This window comes from Polypterus senegalus, chromosome 1 (genome assembly GCF_016835505.1).
Source record: "Polypterus senegalus isolate Bchr_013 chromosome 1, ASM1683550v1, whole genome shotgun sequence".
Classification (NCBI taxonomy): Eukaryota; Metazoa; Chordata; class Cladistia; order Polypteriformes; family Polypteridae; genus Polypterus; species Polypterus senegalus.
In genome coordinates, this window is record NC_053154.1 from 105,811,266 (window position 1) to 105,831,221 (window position 19,956).

Here is a 19,956-nt window from a genome sequence, read left to right on the forward strand (position 1 = left end):
GAATAGACCCGCTGCTACTCCTGCTGAGGCAAAAACAACAAGAGCCCCGGTGAATGTACTTTGGTCGTCGGAGAATGCCGCGGTGTAGCCGGAGATCAGCAGGCAATTCATAGTATGTTCGAAATCGATACAAATCTGGTGAATATTTTAGTTTTTAAGACGTGACTTCATTAGATAGCAAAGTAGAAATAATAATCCATGAAAACCAATTGAGGTTTATCATAGTAGATTTCCAGAAATCCCCCAAGCAAATTCCAGATTGGAAGCAAAGCAATGTACCCCTTGTGTACCTACTTGGCCCAATTAAAATAACACATTAGCCAATAGACCGTCACTACTGGGATTTCTAAATATTCATCAAAATTAGTTACTTGAGCAGAGAATCAGTGAGAACGTTTCCACTTACCCACACAGGTTGCAGCCAGCAAAGAACAGTTCTATAAGGGCTTCTGTTAAGGCCGAAGGAGGCAAGGGACACAAATGCGTGTTATCCGTTTTTAATCCAATGCAAAGGCAAAGGAAGATCTGATGCAAAAGGCAAAAAACGAGTTAAAAACAACTAGTAAAAGTACACAAACAGAGCACCGGCAAGCAGCGGCAGACAGCAATGCCAACGTTCACTTCCAGTTCCGGTCACAGTTGATTTACCCCTCTGTTCCACAGTTTAAAATTACAAATCAAATAATTCAGACATGATTAAAATACACATTGCAGACTTTCATTTAAGGGTATTTTCATACTTTTCAGTTACACAATGTAATAATTACAACACCTTTCAGTGTCCCCGCTATTCTGAGGCACCATAATGTTTCATATATATATATACACACACACACACATACATGTGTATCTTATGTCTCTTATATAAAAAGAGATTGTGCATATGTCTTTAAAGTCATAATAAACACACACATATGTTACTGGCTTATATTTGTACTGTACTTTCTATCATTATTTTAATGTGAACTTTGCCTGCTTACAAATAAAAAATGTACCGTATTACAGTAACACTTTGACTCATAGGCAGCAGCAGCAACACCCTGTCTCATGCACTGTGCATCTCTTAAATGTTGAAGTGTCATCTTTCTCTTTAATTTCCTTTCAAATATATTATTGTGAATTATATCATGGCTACCTATGCTGAAATGTACAGTATCTTGGCTACTTAGTCAATACAGGTACACTTAAGTATCCTATTTTGCTAACATCTTTTTTCACAGAACTTATTGTGGATGTTAAGTGATGCATACCTATATATGTATGAGTTTATTCATGTAGTCATGAATGCTCATCAGAGGATTACCTTCTGAGCTCATCTGAGCTATGTAACGCCACTCCAGGATAAGAGGGGACACTGTTGCTAAATGGGTTGTGTTAATTTTACTCTGCAGTTCTGAGAGGAAGCTCAGTGAGAGAAACTGACTCAGCCCCTTCTGGTCAGACCCCTATAAATCCTGGACAACCCCAGCAGGAAGTGTCTATTTGTGGGCAAATTAGACCCCAGGACAGAGCTCCTACTATATCTGACAATCTCAAGAGAGCAGACTAATCCAGCCTTGAAAGGCTATGTTTTGTTATGTGTTTTATTTGTTCCTTTTTCGCAACAGCTTGCGCTCGTTGAGACCACTGCTGTTAATTGGGATGACCTAGTTGCTACCTCAATGTTTCTTTTTGACTCTTCTTCACCTGACCACAATATGTATATATTACACACATCAGCCAATGCTGCTTATACAGATGTCAGCAATATCTTCAATAAACCAACAGCAACTCATGTAAAGAAATTTTAAATTGTAAATTATACTATACACACAGAACCCAGCATAAATTCAAGCCAGTCGTATGCTGATACTATAAAAGCTAATAGCAACATACCAGAACATAAGCTAATAGTACACAGCCAATAATTATAGCTCCAAATGCAAAGTGATAGCCTAAGAACATAAAGCTCATCAAAATACCCCACACATTAACTAAAAGAATACAAATATGCAAACTACCATATAAATCCGTACAATGCACAGTTATGTGTGAAAATGTATGGACAACAAGCACACAGCACACTATACCTCTTAGGCTTAGTAGTGAAAACATGTGCCAGCCAGCTCTCTGGGTCCTTCAGCACCCATTCACCTTTTGCCTGAATTTCCACTGTGGTGGTCCCAGTGCCAAAGAAACTTCATTCCAGTGATGCCAAGGACTTCAGAACAGTTGCTCTTACTTCATACATCTTGAAGACCTTTGAAAGGCTGGTTCTAAAACAGCTCTGACCCCTTGTTTCCGAACATTTTGATTCTCTGCAGTTTGCCTACAGTAGGTATTGTGGATGCTCAGACCTACATGCACCACAGAGCCTAATCCCCTTGGGCAAAGGCGGCACCACGATCAGAATAATGCTCTTTAGTTTTTTAGTGCTTTTGACACCATTCTGTCTCATCTAGTGGGGGCAATTAATTTTGATGCTCTCCTGGATCATGAAGTACCTGACCAAAAGACAGCAGTTTCTGATGCTCCAGGACTGTGTAGCAAAAATGGTAGTGTGTAATACTGGAGCACCTCAGGGAACTGTCCTATCTGTTTATCCTTTTCACAGCTGACTTCAAGTATAATATAGTGCTTGTCATCTACAGAAATTCTCAAATGACTCCTCCATCATATGCTGCATTAATAAAGGAGATCAATTGGAATACCGGAGGCTTGTGGAGGACTGTGTCTTGAGGTGCAGTGACAACCACCTGCAGCTTAACATCTGCCTGGGGATTCACATAAACATCAACCTGGACTGGTCTGACAACACAGTGGATCTATACAAGAAGGGCCAGAGCAGATTGTATTTCATAAGGAGAATCGGGTCTTTTGAAGTAGGCAGAAAGCTGCTGGAAATGTCTTACCAGTGTGTGGTAGCCAGTGTACTGTTCTATGCTTAGGTCTCCTAGAGAAGCAACTTGAGTTCAAAAGACACACAATGTTTGAAGAAACTTATCAGGAATGTCTGATTCAATACAAGGCTAACCCAGGTAGCTATTGTAGAAAAGCAGATAGCGACAAAGTAGGAATGCTTTCATGAAAAATCTCCTATATTGTTTAATGAGGCGCGGTCTTGGAGCCACAGGCTCATTCCACCCGGTTGTGCTAAGAAGCACCTCTGGGTCTTTTCTGCCAGCTGCTATTAGGCAAGTTAAAGCTTCTTCCCAACATTCCGCACTAAGTGCACATACTGTTTAAATTTATTTTTCTACTTTTGCAAAATATGTTAGTTTATTTATTGATTGATTGATTGCATTATTTGTCCTGTTATTCTGCATCTTTATCTTTTTATGTATCTGTTGCGTTTATCTAATTTAATGTACATTTAAAATGTACGGATCCCTAGGTGCTCCCAAGCCAGCAGAGACATATAATCTCTCCAGCCTGTTCTGGGTTTGCTCCGACTCTACTGGGTTCTCCCCGCAGTTGGATGTGCCCGAAACACCTCCTCAGAGTGGCGTCCAGATGGAAGCTCATTTCTGCCGCTTGTATCCACGACTCAGAGGTTTCCATCACTGCCCAAAGCACGTGACCACAGGTGAGGGTAGGAACTTTGATCCAGAGTATGCGTGCAATTGTTTTGATACCGAAATTGATAAACTCTGTGATTAACAACGGATGAATGCAAGCCTTCAGTAAATTAACAAAAACAAAAAATAATACGAACATCTATAAATAACAATACAATAAACCAATAGTATGAATGCGGAAGATTGGAAATCAACACATTACAAACAACTATATCCCTTTTACTTCTTTTTGCTTGCACGGAATGAAAGTTTTTTTTTTTTTTTTTTTTAAATCTTGCCGGATGTACTCGGCTGCTCGTCGCTCATTTCTACACCTCCTTGACGAAATTCGACACTACTACATGAGGCTCTCCCGTGTTTAAGTCCGCGACTTGCCTCTCTGAATCGTCAACTGGGTAAGTTGTATTGTGTCCAAATAATTTATTTTCAGCATAAGAATTAACTGCATATGCGATTAAAAACTTAACCACCAAAAGAAATATTTCAGGCATTGTCGAAAAGGCGTCAGTTTGACTAGGGCAGTATTAATGCGCCAACAATCAAAGTGCTGGTTGCATTACGAGCTAATTTTCATTTTTAAATATTATGCATTTTGATGCTGTAATCTAGTTTTACGCGGTGACGAATATCGGATAAATTCGGATGACATTTCTTACTTTGCATTTTGAAAGATTTTACCACACCCTAAGACACGCCCGCAGAGAGAGAGAGAGATAAATACAAGTGATTAACTTTGTTTGCAGATAAATATAATTCCTTGCTACTCTGCGGGCACGTTTGGACGATTTGAACTGTCGGTGATTATGTTTGAATGTGTATAAACATCAAGGTAAAAGTCTTAAATTATGCTCCAGATGAATTTATTCCCTGGCGAATGCTTTTGTTTAAAAAAAAAACAACTCAAAGGTGTGTTTACCTTTATCTTAGGGTTTCTGCAGTGGTTTATTAATCGTCTATATTGTTATAGACACGCAGTTAACTACCGCCTTACCCCGAAGCCTACGCAAATCGTAGTGAACTGATAGTGGTACCGGCTATCAGTTTTGGGTAGGGATGGGCAATACCACAGTTTTTGAAATCGATACCAATACAAGTATTTTATGTGTCAGATTTTCGATACTGATACCAATACTGAGTATTTTTAAAAAAGCATAGGAATTTGTTTTCAAATGATGATAGTGTTTAGAATAGCTAATATTAATGGGCCAGTCTGCATTTAAATTAACTAATATCACAACACAGCATTAAGGTTACCATAACAAGTTTATTGCAAAATTTATATTAATAGAATGAGCATGGCATGTAATTTTCTAATCTGTTTACTCCAGACCAGGACTATGGGAGGGTGCTGGAGCCTGTCCCAGCTGCCATAGGGTGCAAGGCAGGAGCAAATTCAGGGCAGGGTGTCCATCCATTACAGGGCAAACACACACTATGGTCAAGTTACCTTTGCCAGTTCACCTAACCTGTGCATCTTTGGACTGTGGGAGGAAATTTACACAGCCATAGGGACAGCATGCAAACTCCACACAGGAAGGATCCAGGTAGCAAAGAATGAACATACAAATGTAATAACGATAATATTAACTTTTACATTTTCATAAAGATTTGGTTATTCATGGATGTACTTAAACTGATCCCCTTAAAACACTAACATTTACAAAAAAAAAATATTCCCACATTTGCATTTTCTATTATATTCTGCCCTTCTGTTATATTGAGAAAACTTTTGTCATATTAGCTTTACATTTAGTTAAGTTTCATATTTGTATTTAGAAAAAATAATGCTGACATTTTTGAACTGTGGGAGGAAACAGGAGCACAATACAATTTTAACAATACAAAATTAAACAAACATTATTTTATTGCACTAGATGCTGTTACTAATGCAATTAAAGTACTTTTAAATCCACTAAACTTGCAAAATAATTAATATATTAACATTTACTCAGGCACTTATTTTTCGGAAAGAAAAACTACTTTTAGTGAAAGTTTTAATCTTCAAATTAGGTATAGCTAGTAAGTATTTTGCATAGTGTTAAGACGTTTTAACATTCTTATGTACTGTATATTTGTTGTACTGTACCCTTCATTTTAGTTAGCAGAAAAACAAAATGGACACAACTCATGGCAAAATGCTCTGACAGTTATGCTTCACTATTATGAGTCCTCCATTATGCTAACAACATGCTTTACATTTCATAAGTATCAATGATTGATAAACGGTAAAATATTTTACTAAACTAAGTCTTCAGTAAATTCCCTTCTGCATAATCCTGCTAGCAGCGGAGTTACTTGAGTAACGTCTCGTGCATCTTTGAAAACTTTCTGCAACCTTCCTTATCCTGCACTGATTGCAGCTAAATCGCCAGACTTCAGACTTGCATTGTTTTGATGTTTTACAAACGTCTTTCTGTTGAACAGCATGTGTGCTTTTTAACTGTTTAAATGGGTTGATTGTTTTGCCACTATACTGCTGATTCTTCTCACAAATATTGAATTGGGCGGCTGTATTCTTTTTCCATCTGTAAAAAGTAGCAGCATACAACTAAGCTCTCTTTCTCCCATTGGCCTACAGTCTGCGCTTGTGCAAGGGGTGTGGGTTTATGACGCTGTTGCGTGGCAGCGCGTCTGCTCATTTCAGTACGTGAGCGCGGAATGTGTGTTAATACTGTACATTCTACGTCTTTTGCATGATCCTTGCTACTATATCTTACAGAAAAAAGTAGTAATTGATATATTTGAATGGTACTCAATACCAAATGAGTACAGTTTGAGTATCGAAGTATCGATTACTGTGGTATCGATCTTCCCATCCCTAGTTTTGGGTCGTATGGTCTCATCCATCCCACTGCAAACACTAGTTTGCAAGGAGCACCAAGATGGAAAAGAGACCACCACTACAAATTAGTAATTCGTCTCTTATTTAACAGTTCAGCTGCCACGACCAACTGTGGTTCTAGAATTCTGTATTCATTTAAACAAGTTTTCGCATTGGTTTACGTGCAACACTGCATCTGCTTTCTAAATGTACTTTGGATTTGGGGGGGGCAGCGACACAGTTGTAAGAATGGATCAACTCTGATCATGGTGGGCCACAGTTGTAACCATTTGTTTAATTAGTAACCAGGTATTGCTGTTTTTCAGGACACTCGCAAGATCCAGGCCTTTAATGACCTCTTGGGCACGGCCATCAGCAGTGTGTCTTTTTGTGGAGAGATTGTCGACCTTGTTGAGAGGTTTACTTACCTTGGCAATGTTATTCATGTCTCTGGTGACTCTTCCTATGAAGTCAGTAGACAGATTGGGAGAGCATGGGGGGTCATGAGGTCGATGGAAAGGGGTGTGTGGCACTCCCGATATCTATGCAAAAGAATGAAGGTCCAAGTCTTTAGAGTCCTGGTGCTTCTTGTCTTGCGATACGGTTGTGAGACATGGACACTATCCAGTGACCTGAGACAAAGACTGGACTCCTTCAGTACTGTGTCCCTCTGGAGAATCCTTGAGCACCACTGGTTTGACTTTGTGTCAAATGAGCGGTTGCTCATGGAGTCCTAAATGAGGCGCCTGCATTGTGAGGGAGCATCAGTTACGGCACTACGGCCATGTGGCTTGTTTCCCTGAGGGTGATCCGGCTTGTCAGATCCTCATTGTTATGGACCCGATTGGCTGGACCAGGTCAAGGGGTCACCCACGTAACACCTGGCTGCGGCAGATAGAGGGTCATTTCCAGAGGGTGGGACTGGACTGCGTGTCTGCCTGGGGGGTTACCAACCGGCATTCCGAGTTGTTTTGTTGGGTAGTTGGTGCGGCAATGCACTGTACCAATTTATGCTCCCCAGCTTGACTTGATTTGTATTACTGCTAATAGAATGTGTGTGCGTACAGTATTATGGAGTACATTTGATTGCTGCCAAGTGCTGCTGCAAGACGTGAACCAGCTTGATCGTTGGACAGCCCTGTGTCTATCCTGCTCCCATTGATGCAGGGACAGGTGCTGGCTCTTCACAACCCTGACTCTGGACAGATTTTGAATAAATCAATGCCAACTTTTATGAGCTATTTTATTGTGATGGATTAGAACAATCTATGGCTGGTTCCATCACTGTGCTCCATACAGGGATAGGCTCCAGCATCAACACCAACTGAATTGCAGGCCCATTTAATCCTGGTTTGGTTTAAAAAAAAAAAATCAATCCACCACAGGCCAGTTTCTAAACTGAGCCAGGATTGAACAAATACTTAAGCTGACTTGTTTAAACCCCTTTTTCCCTCTCAGTTGTTCTAACACATATTTTAATGTTAGGTACTTGTTTTATGACATACAACAAATCAGTGTATGTAAGAATATATTCTCTTTCCGTATTGCAAATAGTTTACATGGTGTGTTTCTGTTTCTTTTTTTTTTTTTTTTTTTTTAACCTTTTGGATTCTATACTAGCAGCCATTTGAAGCTAAGCATGCTCAGGTCTCACCATTACTTGGATGGGGGACCATCTAGGAAAGCTTGGATTGCTGCTAGAAGAGGTGTTGGTGAGGCCAGCAGGGGGTGCTTACCCTGTGGTCTGAATGTTTGTCCCAATGCTCCAGTGCAGTGATAGGGACACTGTGCTGTAAAAATGGCACTGTCCTTCGGATAAGACGTAAAACTGAGGTCCTGACTCTCTGTGGTCATATAAGATCCCTGGGCATCCTTGGAGAGCAGGGAGTATCTTGATGTCCAGGGTAAATTGTCCACTACAGCCTAGTCAATCTGCCCCCTCTAATCATCCCCTGTCTGTAATTGGCTATCCAGGGCTCTAGACTAACTTTTTGCACTGGTGCGCCTAACTTTTTTTCTTAGGTGCACCAGCACAAAAGTTAGGTGCACCAAAATTTTTAACCGCATCACATTTAACACCACAGTTTTACACGTTCACTTTATTTATTTGTTTTTTTTTTTTTAATCGCTGTCCATATAGGCAATATTGACTTGTAAATGATTAACTAACAATCTGGTCAATATAAAGTTCTTTATTTGAAGGCAAGCACAATTCTACAAGAAAGGTAACTTACTGAAAAAGTGTTGGTGCTTAAAGTGCTTTACTGAGCTGAAATTTAAACTTAAAAAATCTCAAGATAAATTAACTATAAAGAAAATCTAAATTAAGTGTTTTAAGGGCTTCAAACTGAACATCTCATGGCTCAATGTCTTATGGACTATCCTCCTTTGCAGTCACATGCCCCTCAGATGGCCTACTCCTGTAGTTTGGCCTTCTTGATCTTTGGCCTTGACTAAATCAGCTGGCCACACTCTCTCTAGCATCAAAATCTTCCAGACTTGGGCATGAGCATGCTCGACCTCAATGTGTCCAATAAGTATATTCACCGGTCTTCCTCTCCGCAAGATATGACCGTACACAATGACGCATTCCTTTGTGGCGATATCTGTGTCTCCGTCGATCAGGAATGCCATGTACGCACTGTTCGCAATTTGCACAGACGTCTTTTTTTTCAATGTATCTGCGATGACTCCTATAAATTGGGCGCACGCGACATTATTGCTGTACGTCGGGTTTACGTTCAAGCCATTTTTCTTCATAAGAATTATTTCGGACTTGAATTTAGTGAAGGGAAGTTCTTCTTTTGCAATATTGTAGGCAACGTTAAACTTAATTATCATCTCGGCCTCGTCCTGATGATCTGTTTGTTGCTGCCTGCCGCTGAAAGGCAGCGGGGTGAGGGACACTTGAGCAGTGCATTTATCGCGGCATGTAATGTGTTTTATAGATGCATTGTGCTTTTTCAGCGTTTCAATTCTAAATGTATTAGAACCAGTCACAAATGCACTACTGCCGGCCATGGTCTTCCCACACTCTTTACAGTAAATACAGTGCATTATATTATCGGCTCCACTGTATCTTAGCCAGGGAAATTGGTCAAGCCACTCTTTTCGAAATGTATACACTTTACCCCTTTTAATTTCAGTGGGCTCGGACTCGATCGTATGTGGCTCATTATCTAATGCCGTCTCCGGAACAGGGCTTGCTATAACTTGGGAGGTGGTTTGCTCTGTGTCAGAGCATTGGTTATGATTTTCGGACGGATCAGGCCCTAACTTAACATTCTTAACGAAAAAGCTGTCAATCGTTCTTTTCATCTTCTCTCATAATCCGCGGCTACATCCACTGTTTACCTGATGGGCTACTCAGCCCACCTCTCTCTGTCTGACTGCATCACATGCATTTTCAAACGTACACACACGTACAGGAATATCTGGACCACGGCCAATCAGAGTGGGGCGGGATCCGCCCTTCACTATCTCTGATTGGTTTAGACCACGATATGGGCCTAATGTGTGTCTGTTGTTGAACAACAGGGAGACTTTAAGAGTCACGGAGTTTCGTTTTTTTTTCCCTCGAACGGCTGGTCGCACCGGTGCAACCTTTGACTTTTTTTAGTCGCACCATTGAGAAATTAGGTCACACATGCGACCAAATTGGTCGCACTCTAGAGCCCTGCTATCTCTCTCACACTTTCACCACTTGACAGCTAATGTGTGGTGAGTGTACTGGAGCAAAAATGGCTGCTGTCGCATCATCCAGGTGAATACTGCAGTTTAGTGGTAGTTGAAGTGGCTCCCCACTCACTGAAGTGCTTTGAGAATCGGGAAAAGCACTATATACTGTAAATAGAATTATTATCAATGTTCAATTCCCTTTATTTCCATGAAGTTTTGCATTAATCTTAATTGTCTGATTGTGTATGTTATTTAAAATCTCCCTTTGTAGTGTTGCACGGCTGTGCTCTGGTTCTATTTTGGGATCCTGAGGTGGTCATTGTGTGGTGGGTGCAGCAAAGTGCTGTATCAGTGCTTGATCCCAACCTCTCCTCCTCCTTAGTTACATTTCTGCTTGTATTACTGTTTGTTCTTTGAACTGTATATAGTGACTAGCTGAAATACCTGGCATTGCCCAGGAGGAAAATCTTTTTTTTTTTTTTTTAATTGTTTGAGAAAAATATAATTAAAAAACCACAACTTTAAAAATAAATTAACAAACAATGAAGACTACTAATGTGTTTGTCTTGCGGTCTTGTATGTATGTTATAATCTAGGTGATGCTCAGAACCAGTCAACTCTATTTAATTTCCAAAGCAACAGGGGCGCGGTGGTGCTCAAACATCAAGAATGCCGGCAGTTGCCTCCTGTTCGCCCTCTGGTGGTCATTCCGAGTGTCAACTGGATGATAACACGCACACATACAAGATCACCCCCATCGCACCCAGAAGGGGGTGGTTTAGTTTTGATTTCACCCTACAGTATTTTAAGTCGACCAGTGAGAAATATGTGTACCAAGTGTCATGAAAATTGGTCCATCCGTTCGGAAGTGATGCAGAAACATACTTACATATACATACACACACACACACACACACTTAATGAAAGAGGACAAACTTTAAAAATCAATTGACGTTTGCACTGTATCTGATTGTGTTCAACTCTGACGGAAAAGTGTTCCCTGCGTGGGGAGAAAAGCACATGCCTGTGATGTCTCTGCCAATCGGCAGCGACCCTGTAAAACACATGTAGCTCTGATCTCTCTCTCAAAAACATCAAACGTTACTCCTTAACAATCTGTAGATGATAATGTCTGTTGAACAAACAGGTATCGCTAGCTAAGCGGAGGCAGGGTGCACTGCAACACATGGTGAGACGTAGACTAACTCGAACAGGGGTTGGCGAGGGAATGAGGAAGGCCCTGACCCCCTGCTCTCAGCCCACAGACATTCTGTTGGATTTGCATAAATACATCGGTACTGCAAGCGAACTATGGTTCTTAGCGTGATGAGAGAAGTCACAAAATTAACCGGAAAGTTCAAGCAAATTATAGAAAACAACCAGATCTAAATCCGTTAAGTAATTCTCTCATGAAAAGCGGACAGATGTACAGACCGAACACGCTTGGACCACAAAATTTTTAAAACTGTTTCTTAGCGAGTACCTATGAGCCAAGGGTAACCTCCATTCCAAACTTCAAGTCCTCATGGTTCGGGAGATTTTGTGATGAGTGAGTCAGTGGTATTTGGCTTTTTCATATATATATACACACACACACTAACAGCAGCACGGGATCCTAGAAAGTATTGAAATCATCAGAACTACTCTGGGCATCTCTCTCATAGGAGGATTTGTGTTGCCGACGTACTCGCATCATTTGTGCATTACCAGCTAAGCAACTGCTTTGCTTCAGAGGTTTCGTTTTGCTGGTGTGCTGGCCTCACTTGGGTATCTTCGGAGCTGGAGCCCTCACCCCGACTCTACGTGTCACTTCCGGGCCAGACAGACACACACACTTCCACGCGTAGAACTCTATTTAATTTCAAAAGCAACAGTGGCGCAGTGGTGGTCAAACATAAGGAATGGTGGCAGTCGCCTCCAGTTCACCTTCTGGTGGTCGTTCCAAGTGTCAACTAAATGATAACATGCATACAAGACTGCAAGATCATCCCCCCCACCCTACCCAGAAGGGGGTGGGCTACGGCTGATTTCACCCTACAGTGTTTTTAGTCGACCAATGAGGAACATGTGTACCAAGTTTCATGAAAATCGCTCCAGCCGTTCGGACGTGATGCTGGAACATACATACACACATTGACTTTTATATATACTGTACTGTATATAGATAATGTTTACAATAGATTATACAGCAGTTCTAACACTTTTCAGGTTTTTAGCATTCTAAAGGTTGTTGTGATTGAATTAAAGAAATAACTAATAAACTTGTTTAAATTTGGAATGAGCATGTTTTGAAAGTGGCAAATTGTTTTTTATAATCTTAAGAATCTTACTCCATTATTGTTCCACATTCAAGAAAAAAATGTTCTGTTGTCAAGGCAATCCAGTCATGTTCTGTATTAGAAAGGACGCTCACATGTGTGTTTACTCGGAATTATATTGAGATGTTCTAGCTAAGTAAATTATATCCACATAATATCATCTGCCATTACTTACAACTTCCTAAATGTGTGGTTTTGGTTAAGCCATTACTTGTAACATCCTACATATGTGTTTTTGATTACATTTATGTAGTATATTTGAGTGAAATAATGAACATTTAGTTTTATTGTCATATAAATGTTTTTTAGGCAGCAGAGGTGTAGTACTTAGTGCTGTTGTCACACAGCTCCAGCCCAATCATTATCTGGGTGGAGTCTGCACATTCTCCCCGTGTTCATGTGTTTTCTGATTCCTTTGGTTTATCCCCTAAAATATACCAGCTAGGTTTATTCATACTGTACTGGCCTCATGTTTGAGCTGGGGTGTCCTGTGAGAGATGGGTGACACTCCAGGGTTCAATTCTTCCCTATATAAATGATGCTTCCTGTAACTCTGAACTACACCCTTAAAAATAAAGGTGCCAGAGCGGTTCTTCAGAACAATTCCACAGGGTGGTTCCCAAAAGTCCCATCCACATGAAGGCCTGAGAAAGAACTTTTATTTATTAAGATATGAAACAGGCTCATACAGTAAATAATGAATAGATGATAACAGATTTGTGAAATACCAGAAATCATGATATTAAAAGGACTTTTGCTGCATATGTACATTAACAAAGGCTATGTTAAGGTTTTCTTAATCTGTTCGTGTCCTGTGAGGTAGCCTACCATACATTAAAGATTTCAATGTTCATTCTACATATCAGGATGTTTTTCAAAGCACAAAGAATCAACTTCATATGCAAAGAACCCTTCCCAGAATGAAATGGTACTTTGTCAAGCAATAGATTTGTGATGAACCACACAACCCAATAAAAAGTGTAGATTAAGCAGGATCTATATTGGATGCATTCCAGTGAATCTTGAACCTTTTTATTTATATTTATACTAGCAAAATACCCACGCTTCTCAGCGGAGAAGTAGTGTGTTAAAGAATTTATGAAAAAGAAAAGGAAACATTTTAAAAATAACGTAACATGATTGTCAATGTAATTGTTTTGTCACTGTTATGAGTGTTGCTGTTATATATATATATATATATATATATTACACACACACATAAACATATCTACATATACACATCTACACATACACACACACACACATATATATATATATATATATATATATATATACACAGATAAATATACATATGTATACACATCAACATATATAAACATACATACATACAGATAAATATACATATATACACACATACACACACACATATATATATATATATATACACACACAGACACATATATACATTTGAGGCATTTGAATTGAAATGGGAGATCAGAGGGTATAACAGGGATGCGAGGAATACATTCAGAGTGTGGCGCTCTGCTGTTTTTTTGTGTAGCTGTCTTCACACCGCTTCTCCGCTGCTTTATAAATGAACGCCACATAAGGCCGTCGTTTCTCCTTGCTTTGCGGTTCTGTACTGTTTTATTGTTCGTTTATTACGATTCTTATAGTTATTGTGTAGCTATTCGGGACTTACTGTACTGTTCAGGTACCCATTTCCTTTATTTAATCCGCGGCTTGTATGCTATTTTTTGTTCGTTTATCACGATTAGAGATATTTATTGATTCCCTTCTTTAGCTGACTGCCTGCTCATATAAGGCGCTCCGCTGGCTTTGTGTGAAGCAGCCTTTACACAGCTTCTCCGCTGTTTTATAAATGAACGACATATAAAGCCATCCTCTTTCCTCGCTTTGCCAAGGAAGCTGCATTTTTATTTAATCCACGGCTTTTCCGCTGTTTTATTGTTCGTTTATTACGATTATTATAGTTCTGTTTATATATCACGTTGTCAGTTCAGCACTCTGGTTGTAATATGATGAAGCTGCGCGAGCTCACTCTTGAGAATGCAACGTATAGTTGTCCAGGAGAAAAGCAATCTTGCCTGAAATCAAATACAACCTTTTGTTGGGTCTGTCCCTGAGACTTCTTACTTCTCATCGCGAAGCAGAGCCTTACTGGAAATTGGAGGCATCTGAATTGAAATGGGAGATCAGAGGGTGTAACGGGGATGCGAGGAATACATTGAGTGTGGAGAAACTCTAGAGACAGCGTGTGTATTAACTTGTGGATTTTTCTGTGAGTATTTGGTGGCAGCGTGACGAAGATGCTTCCGCAAGACCGCGTTAGCTGTGGAGCTCAGCTCAGAGCACATTCTTTTCCCACCTTGTCAATTGTGTAATGCGTTTTTTGAACAGGTTTGATGCATGGAAGTGATCACTCATACTGTGGTCAGTCATTTCACGTGAGCTGCTCTCTTGTGTGATGTTGCTATGTCCACGGCTTTATTTAATGTTAGCTAAGACCCGGCACTTAAAAGTTTCTCGCTACAGCAATTTTAACTCCGTTACAAAGTGATCCAAAGTCTCATTTATACCTCGTGTCTTCTCATTAAACTTGTATCTGGCGAATAAAGTATTCAGCGTTTTTCTTCAGCGTTTTGGGAGCTCGCTCTTCTTTTCCACGTACTGCGGTCACAATCAGTTCACGTGATTACGTGGGAGGCGTGATGATGTTACACGTAGCTTCGCCCCCCCACGTCCATCGAGCCAACGTCCATTACAGTATATGGAGAAAAATAGGTTCCAGTTATGACCATTACGCGTAGAATTTCGAATAATGAAACCTGCCTAACTTTTGTAAGTAAGCTGTAAGGAATGAGCCTGCCAAATTTCAGCTTTCTACCTACACGGGAAGTTGGAGAATTAGTGATGAGTGAGTCAGTGAGTGAGGGCTTTGCCTTTTATTAGTATAGATTTCTTTCTTTGACTTCAAGTACTTACATTCTACTTAAAGCAATATATGCTTAATTCCAGTAAATGTGTGATTTTTAGTGAAACTAGAGCATCTTCTGCTGTCAAATCTTTATGAACAGAGAAGTCCATGCTGTTTTAGAGGGAATTGTCACTATGTACTAATGCTGTTTGCAGCTTCTCGTTTTGGTTTTATTTGTGCATTCTCTGTTACAGTATGTCATTTGTTTTTTCTCATGGATTTTTGCCTATATTTTTGTCATCAAACATCAAATGCATAAATGTGTGATCTCACTGAAAGGTTAGGCACTTGAACACCATTTAACAATCTGAATGTGAAAGTTTTAGCAGCATTATACACCACCACAGCTAAGTCAAGTTTTTAAGTTCATATTTAAACACCTTTTGTGTAAACTCCCATCATTTATGTTGGAAAATCTATCTTCAGCTTTAATAATTCAATACTTAAAAGTTAAGTTTGTTATGCTGATCAAGTTTTTTTACTTGTTTGCCGATATGTGAACTGTATTAGTTTCATCTGTGGTTTTGTCCAGTTAAAGCATTTGTATGTTATATGTTTCACAGAAACCTGAAAAGTCACGATCATTTTGTGTCTTGGAATAGCAGATAAGCTAAAGGTTCAGTTACAACTGTTTCTTTCACCACACAATTCAGATAACATAAACAATACTGTTATATATGTTTGACAGTTTGACCACTTGTTGGTTTTTTTTTTGAGACCTAAAGAAAATAAACTTGATTTCACAAGTGGAAGATTGTGTTTTTAAGTAAATCTTCAGTGAAGTAATGTAAACTGGCAAGAAAATGCAGTGTATTTAATATTCTTTGCTCAAAACCTCAATGGAAATATGTGAATGAATATGGTCATTAATGCAAGTGTGGGCAAACTTTTTTTTGGTGGTGTGACAAATTGTCAATAATGAATCTAAGTAATCAAAAACATGTATCAATCACCAACATAAACTTTAAAAATAGTTGCTGTAGGATATTTTTTGATTATAAAACTTTTTGATTAAAGCTTTTAAGACTCTTCTCAAACACCGATGAGTGTAATTTTAAAGAGCTCATATTTCATTATGACCTTGCTTCAGTCATGAACATGAAACTGCTTGCTGCTGCTCAGCCAAGCTTCTATACTTGCTTGAAGTAATTTTCATTTATCAAAACAGTTGCTTGCAACTGTAGGTGCTACTAAATGATGATGCCAAATGCATAGAACACAGAACAGAACACACAAAGCCTTGGGAACAAATCCTGAGTAATGTGCTATTTGTAGAATTCAAGCAAGGCAACTTTGGAAGCTTACATTTTATTTCACTGTTGTACTAGAGTTTAGTTGCTTTCAGCTGCAAGAGTTCTGAAGCACTGTCCACATCAGCAGTAAAGAAAGATAGATGAAAAGGTGCGACATTTATATTAAGATGCCTATAGTCTTAAAAACAAGATTCAAATTCAGCTCCATTAAGTCCTTACTTATGTCAATTTTAAATTGGGAAAATGAACAGGTTTTGCTCATTGCTGCTGACTCAGGTTATGGTAAAGTTTCAAGAATAGAGAAACTAATAAAGTAACAGCACTATACCAAAACTGCAATGAGCTCATCTGACAAACTATTAATTATCTTCCTTGTCTGGCTCAGTGATAGTGTCTGAAAACTGCACAAATTGCCTGAAGGCACAGTTGGGATGCTGCTGTTTCTAAGTGCGTTTTATGCCTTGTTTCACCAAACACACTGAAATATAGGAATAATCTGTTTTGTTCAATCAGCTACCACAAAAGTTTTCTTCTAACTTCCTTCTTTCACATTTCTAAACCGTGGTCTTCATTCTGCTTTGTGCAAAGATTAGGAAGTGCACCTGAAACTTTGACTTCAAGAATGCCACTTCCAATTAAATTAGTTGCTGACAAAAATGAGCGCATGTTTGACTTTCTGGTTTAAATATCTTAAACATGATTATTGTGCAGACATAATGTAAGATGAGTTCACCGATAAATGCTGTTTTTATGTACATTAAATTACTACTTTTTTTGCAAGTAAACTTTTATGAACTCTCTCTGTAGTCCCTGCAAAAAAACATGGCAGCCTGTGTTACATCGCCTTCTTTATTTAAAGGAATCTAAACCAAATACATGAGTTTTGTAATGAAGATTAAAATTCTGTTCAGAAAAGGAGAGAAATTATCTGTGTTATATCTTTCATTTTGTTTTTGTTTATTTGTAATACTAGGGGGCTTTGCGCTTCGCTTGCCCACCCCCTGCCCCCCTCGGGGCGCTCTATGCGCCAGCCACTTCTCATCTCTGCCTCTTGTGATGTGAAGAGAGGGGCTGAACGCACGCTAAGGAGATGCGGTCGCTTCTCCGAAAATGCCCTCTTAAACAGTGATACAATGGGAAACAAATACATTTTTTTTTTTTTTACCTCCTCTATGCTCGATCAGCTGGCTTGCTGCTACTGCTGCTCATGCCGTGCTGCGTGATCTGGATGTCTCGCAGCAAATCAAACATTTAAAAGCCTGTACAGCAGCTGTCCTTCTTGTCTCGCAGGACATTAAAGTGTGTCGGAGAAAACAACGTCTCGACCAAAGATTTTTTTTTATATTATAGAGAGATCTAGCAGACCTACAAATTTCATATACTTTTTTTTATTAAACAAAATACCTTCTTTAAGAACTCACAATAACCAAATCTTTCTTCTTTTTTTCTTCCTTCCTTCTTACCTTCACTCCTCCAGGCAATTGTTGTCCTCTTCTGCCCAACTCTGACTCCCTGAATGATATGAGACAGTACCTTTTATGCAGAACAGCCATTCCCTGCATCTCCACTCGTCGGCACCCACAGAGCCCAGCAGAGCTGTCTTTCAAGAAAGTTGACAGTGTGCATGGTGAAATTCCAAATTCACTGGCAACGTCTTTTTTCTTTTTGCTGCAAAAAAATAAAGTTTTTTTTATTTACTAATATGAACTGTTATCATTTTTTCGTTTCTGCCGTTTTCTATAGGAGGGTGACAATGAGTTAAATTCCAAAGGATGTTTTTCAAATGTTGACGAGAAATAAGCAAAAGGTATCACTGAAAATCGCAGGAAACAAAAAGGAGGAAAGTGGAAACTGACGTCACATGTACTTTAATTTCAACTGAAAATGAATAAACCAGTACAATATAATATCTGTTCTTTAAAGCCCCGTAGTATGTAGCTTTCTAATGAAATGACTGCTTTTTAAACACTGAAAACCAAATGAAATGACGTTTTGCACCCCCTTTCTGTAAGTAAAAGCTTAGCAACTTCACTGTCGATTGATTAAATGACTCACAGTATGGGACCGTGCAATCAGCTGACTTGGCGCAGTCCTCCAGGGTGTGGGCGGTCCACAGGATATGCACAAGGGAATCCCCGATGTCCACCATCTGACGTAATTTTGGAATGACCCCATTGTAAATTCCAATGCTGACAGCGGGTCAGTCAGTGCATACTGAGACCGGCTTCATCTTCCACTCCTGAATTGTCCGTTCCTGGACACAGAGACAATGTACACAATTTCCTGCTCCATTTTTGTTATCTTCTGATCCATCGAAGAAGACACCCCAAAATTCGGCTGATTTTCAGTTTTTTTTACTCAAATCTGAAGTTATTGTCTATGCGATGCACTAAATGATACGCCCCCGCCTTCTCGAGAATAAGCGTTCCTGACGTTAACTCCAAGCCTCTTGAGAAGCAGAATACAATAATCCCTCCTCGATCGCGGGGGTTGTGTTCCAGAACCCCCTGCGATAGGTGAAAATTCGCGAAGTAGAAACCATATGTTTGTATGGTTATTTTTATATATTTTAAGCTCAGATAAACTCTCCCACGCTGTTAACATTATTAGAGCCATCTAGACATGAAATAACACCCTTTAGTCAAAAGTTTAAACTGTGCTCCATGACAAGACAGAGATGACAGTTCTTTCTCACAATGAAAAGAATGCAAATATATCTTCTCTTCAAAGGAATGCGTGTCAGGAGCAGAGAATGTCTAGAGAGAGAGCGCGAAAGAAAAGCAAACCATCAAAAAATCAATACGTGCTGTTGGGCTTTTAAGTATGCGCACCGCGATAAAGTAGCCGCAAAGAAGGGAGCAATGTGAAGGTAGTCTTTCAGCATTTTTTAGAGTAGTGTCCGTATCATCTAGGCAAACAGCCCCTCTGCTCACACCCCCTCCGTCAGGCGCAGAGAATGTCAGAGAGAGTGAGAGAGACCGAGAAAAGCAAACAATCAAGCACCGCTCGGGAAGCATCGTATATCGTATATCATTGAGGAGTTTTATTTAATACGTAATACGTGCTCTGATTGGGTAGCTTCTAAGCCATCCGCCAATAGCGTCCCTTGTATGAAATCAACTGGGCAAAAAAACTGAGGAAGCATGTACCATAAATTAAAAGACCCATTGTCCGCAGAAATCCACGAACCAGTGAAAAATCTGTGATATATATTTAGATATGCTTAAATTTAAAATCCACAATGGAGTGAAGCCGCAAAAGTCGAAGCGCGATACAGAGAGGGATTACTGTATCCTCCTCATATGAACACATAGGACGTGCATGTTTCGCTTTAAGGCCAACAAAAAACGTTACTCAGTGCTTGATGCTG

At 39.6% G+C, this 19,956-nt stretch overlaps 2 protein-coding genes across 7 annotated transcripts in view; both read left to right on the top strand.

Moving 5' to 3' along the window:
• The window catches only part of LOC120530819 (transmembrane protein 216-like), a 64,534-nt gene extending 46,280 nt beyond the window's left edge, over nt 1–18,254 (top strand). For 3 of the 4 annotated variants that reach the window (XM_039755484.1, XM_039755466.1, XM_039755457.1), the window contains exons 8-9: nt 3,374–3,565; nt 18,064–18,254. The gene's annotated coding sequence lies outside the window, so the exon portion shown is untranslated. The remainder of the gene's footprint in view (nt 1–3,373; nt 3,566–18,063) is intronic. The other variant, XM_039755476.1, reaches the window with a different exon arrangement.
• The window catches only part of LOC120530802 (G-protein coupled receptor 35-like), a 37,003-nt gene continuing 20,623 nt past the window's right edge, over nt 3,577–19,956 (top strand). The window contains exon 1 of one of the 3 annotated variants that reach the window (XM_039755434.1): nt 3,577–3,952. Coding sequence is in view for 1 of the 3 variants with exons in the window: in XM_039755427.1 (XP_039611361.1) it covers nt 4,369–4,386 (18 nt within the window). In the remaining 2 variants the exon portion in view is untranslated. Of the gene's footprint in view, nt 3,953–4,127; nt 4,387–19,956 lie in introns of those variants that run through there. The other 2 variants (XM_039755427.1, XM_039755444.1) reach the window with 2 other exon arrangements.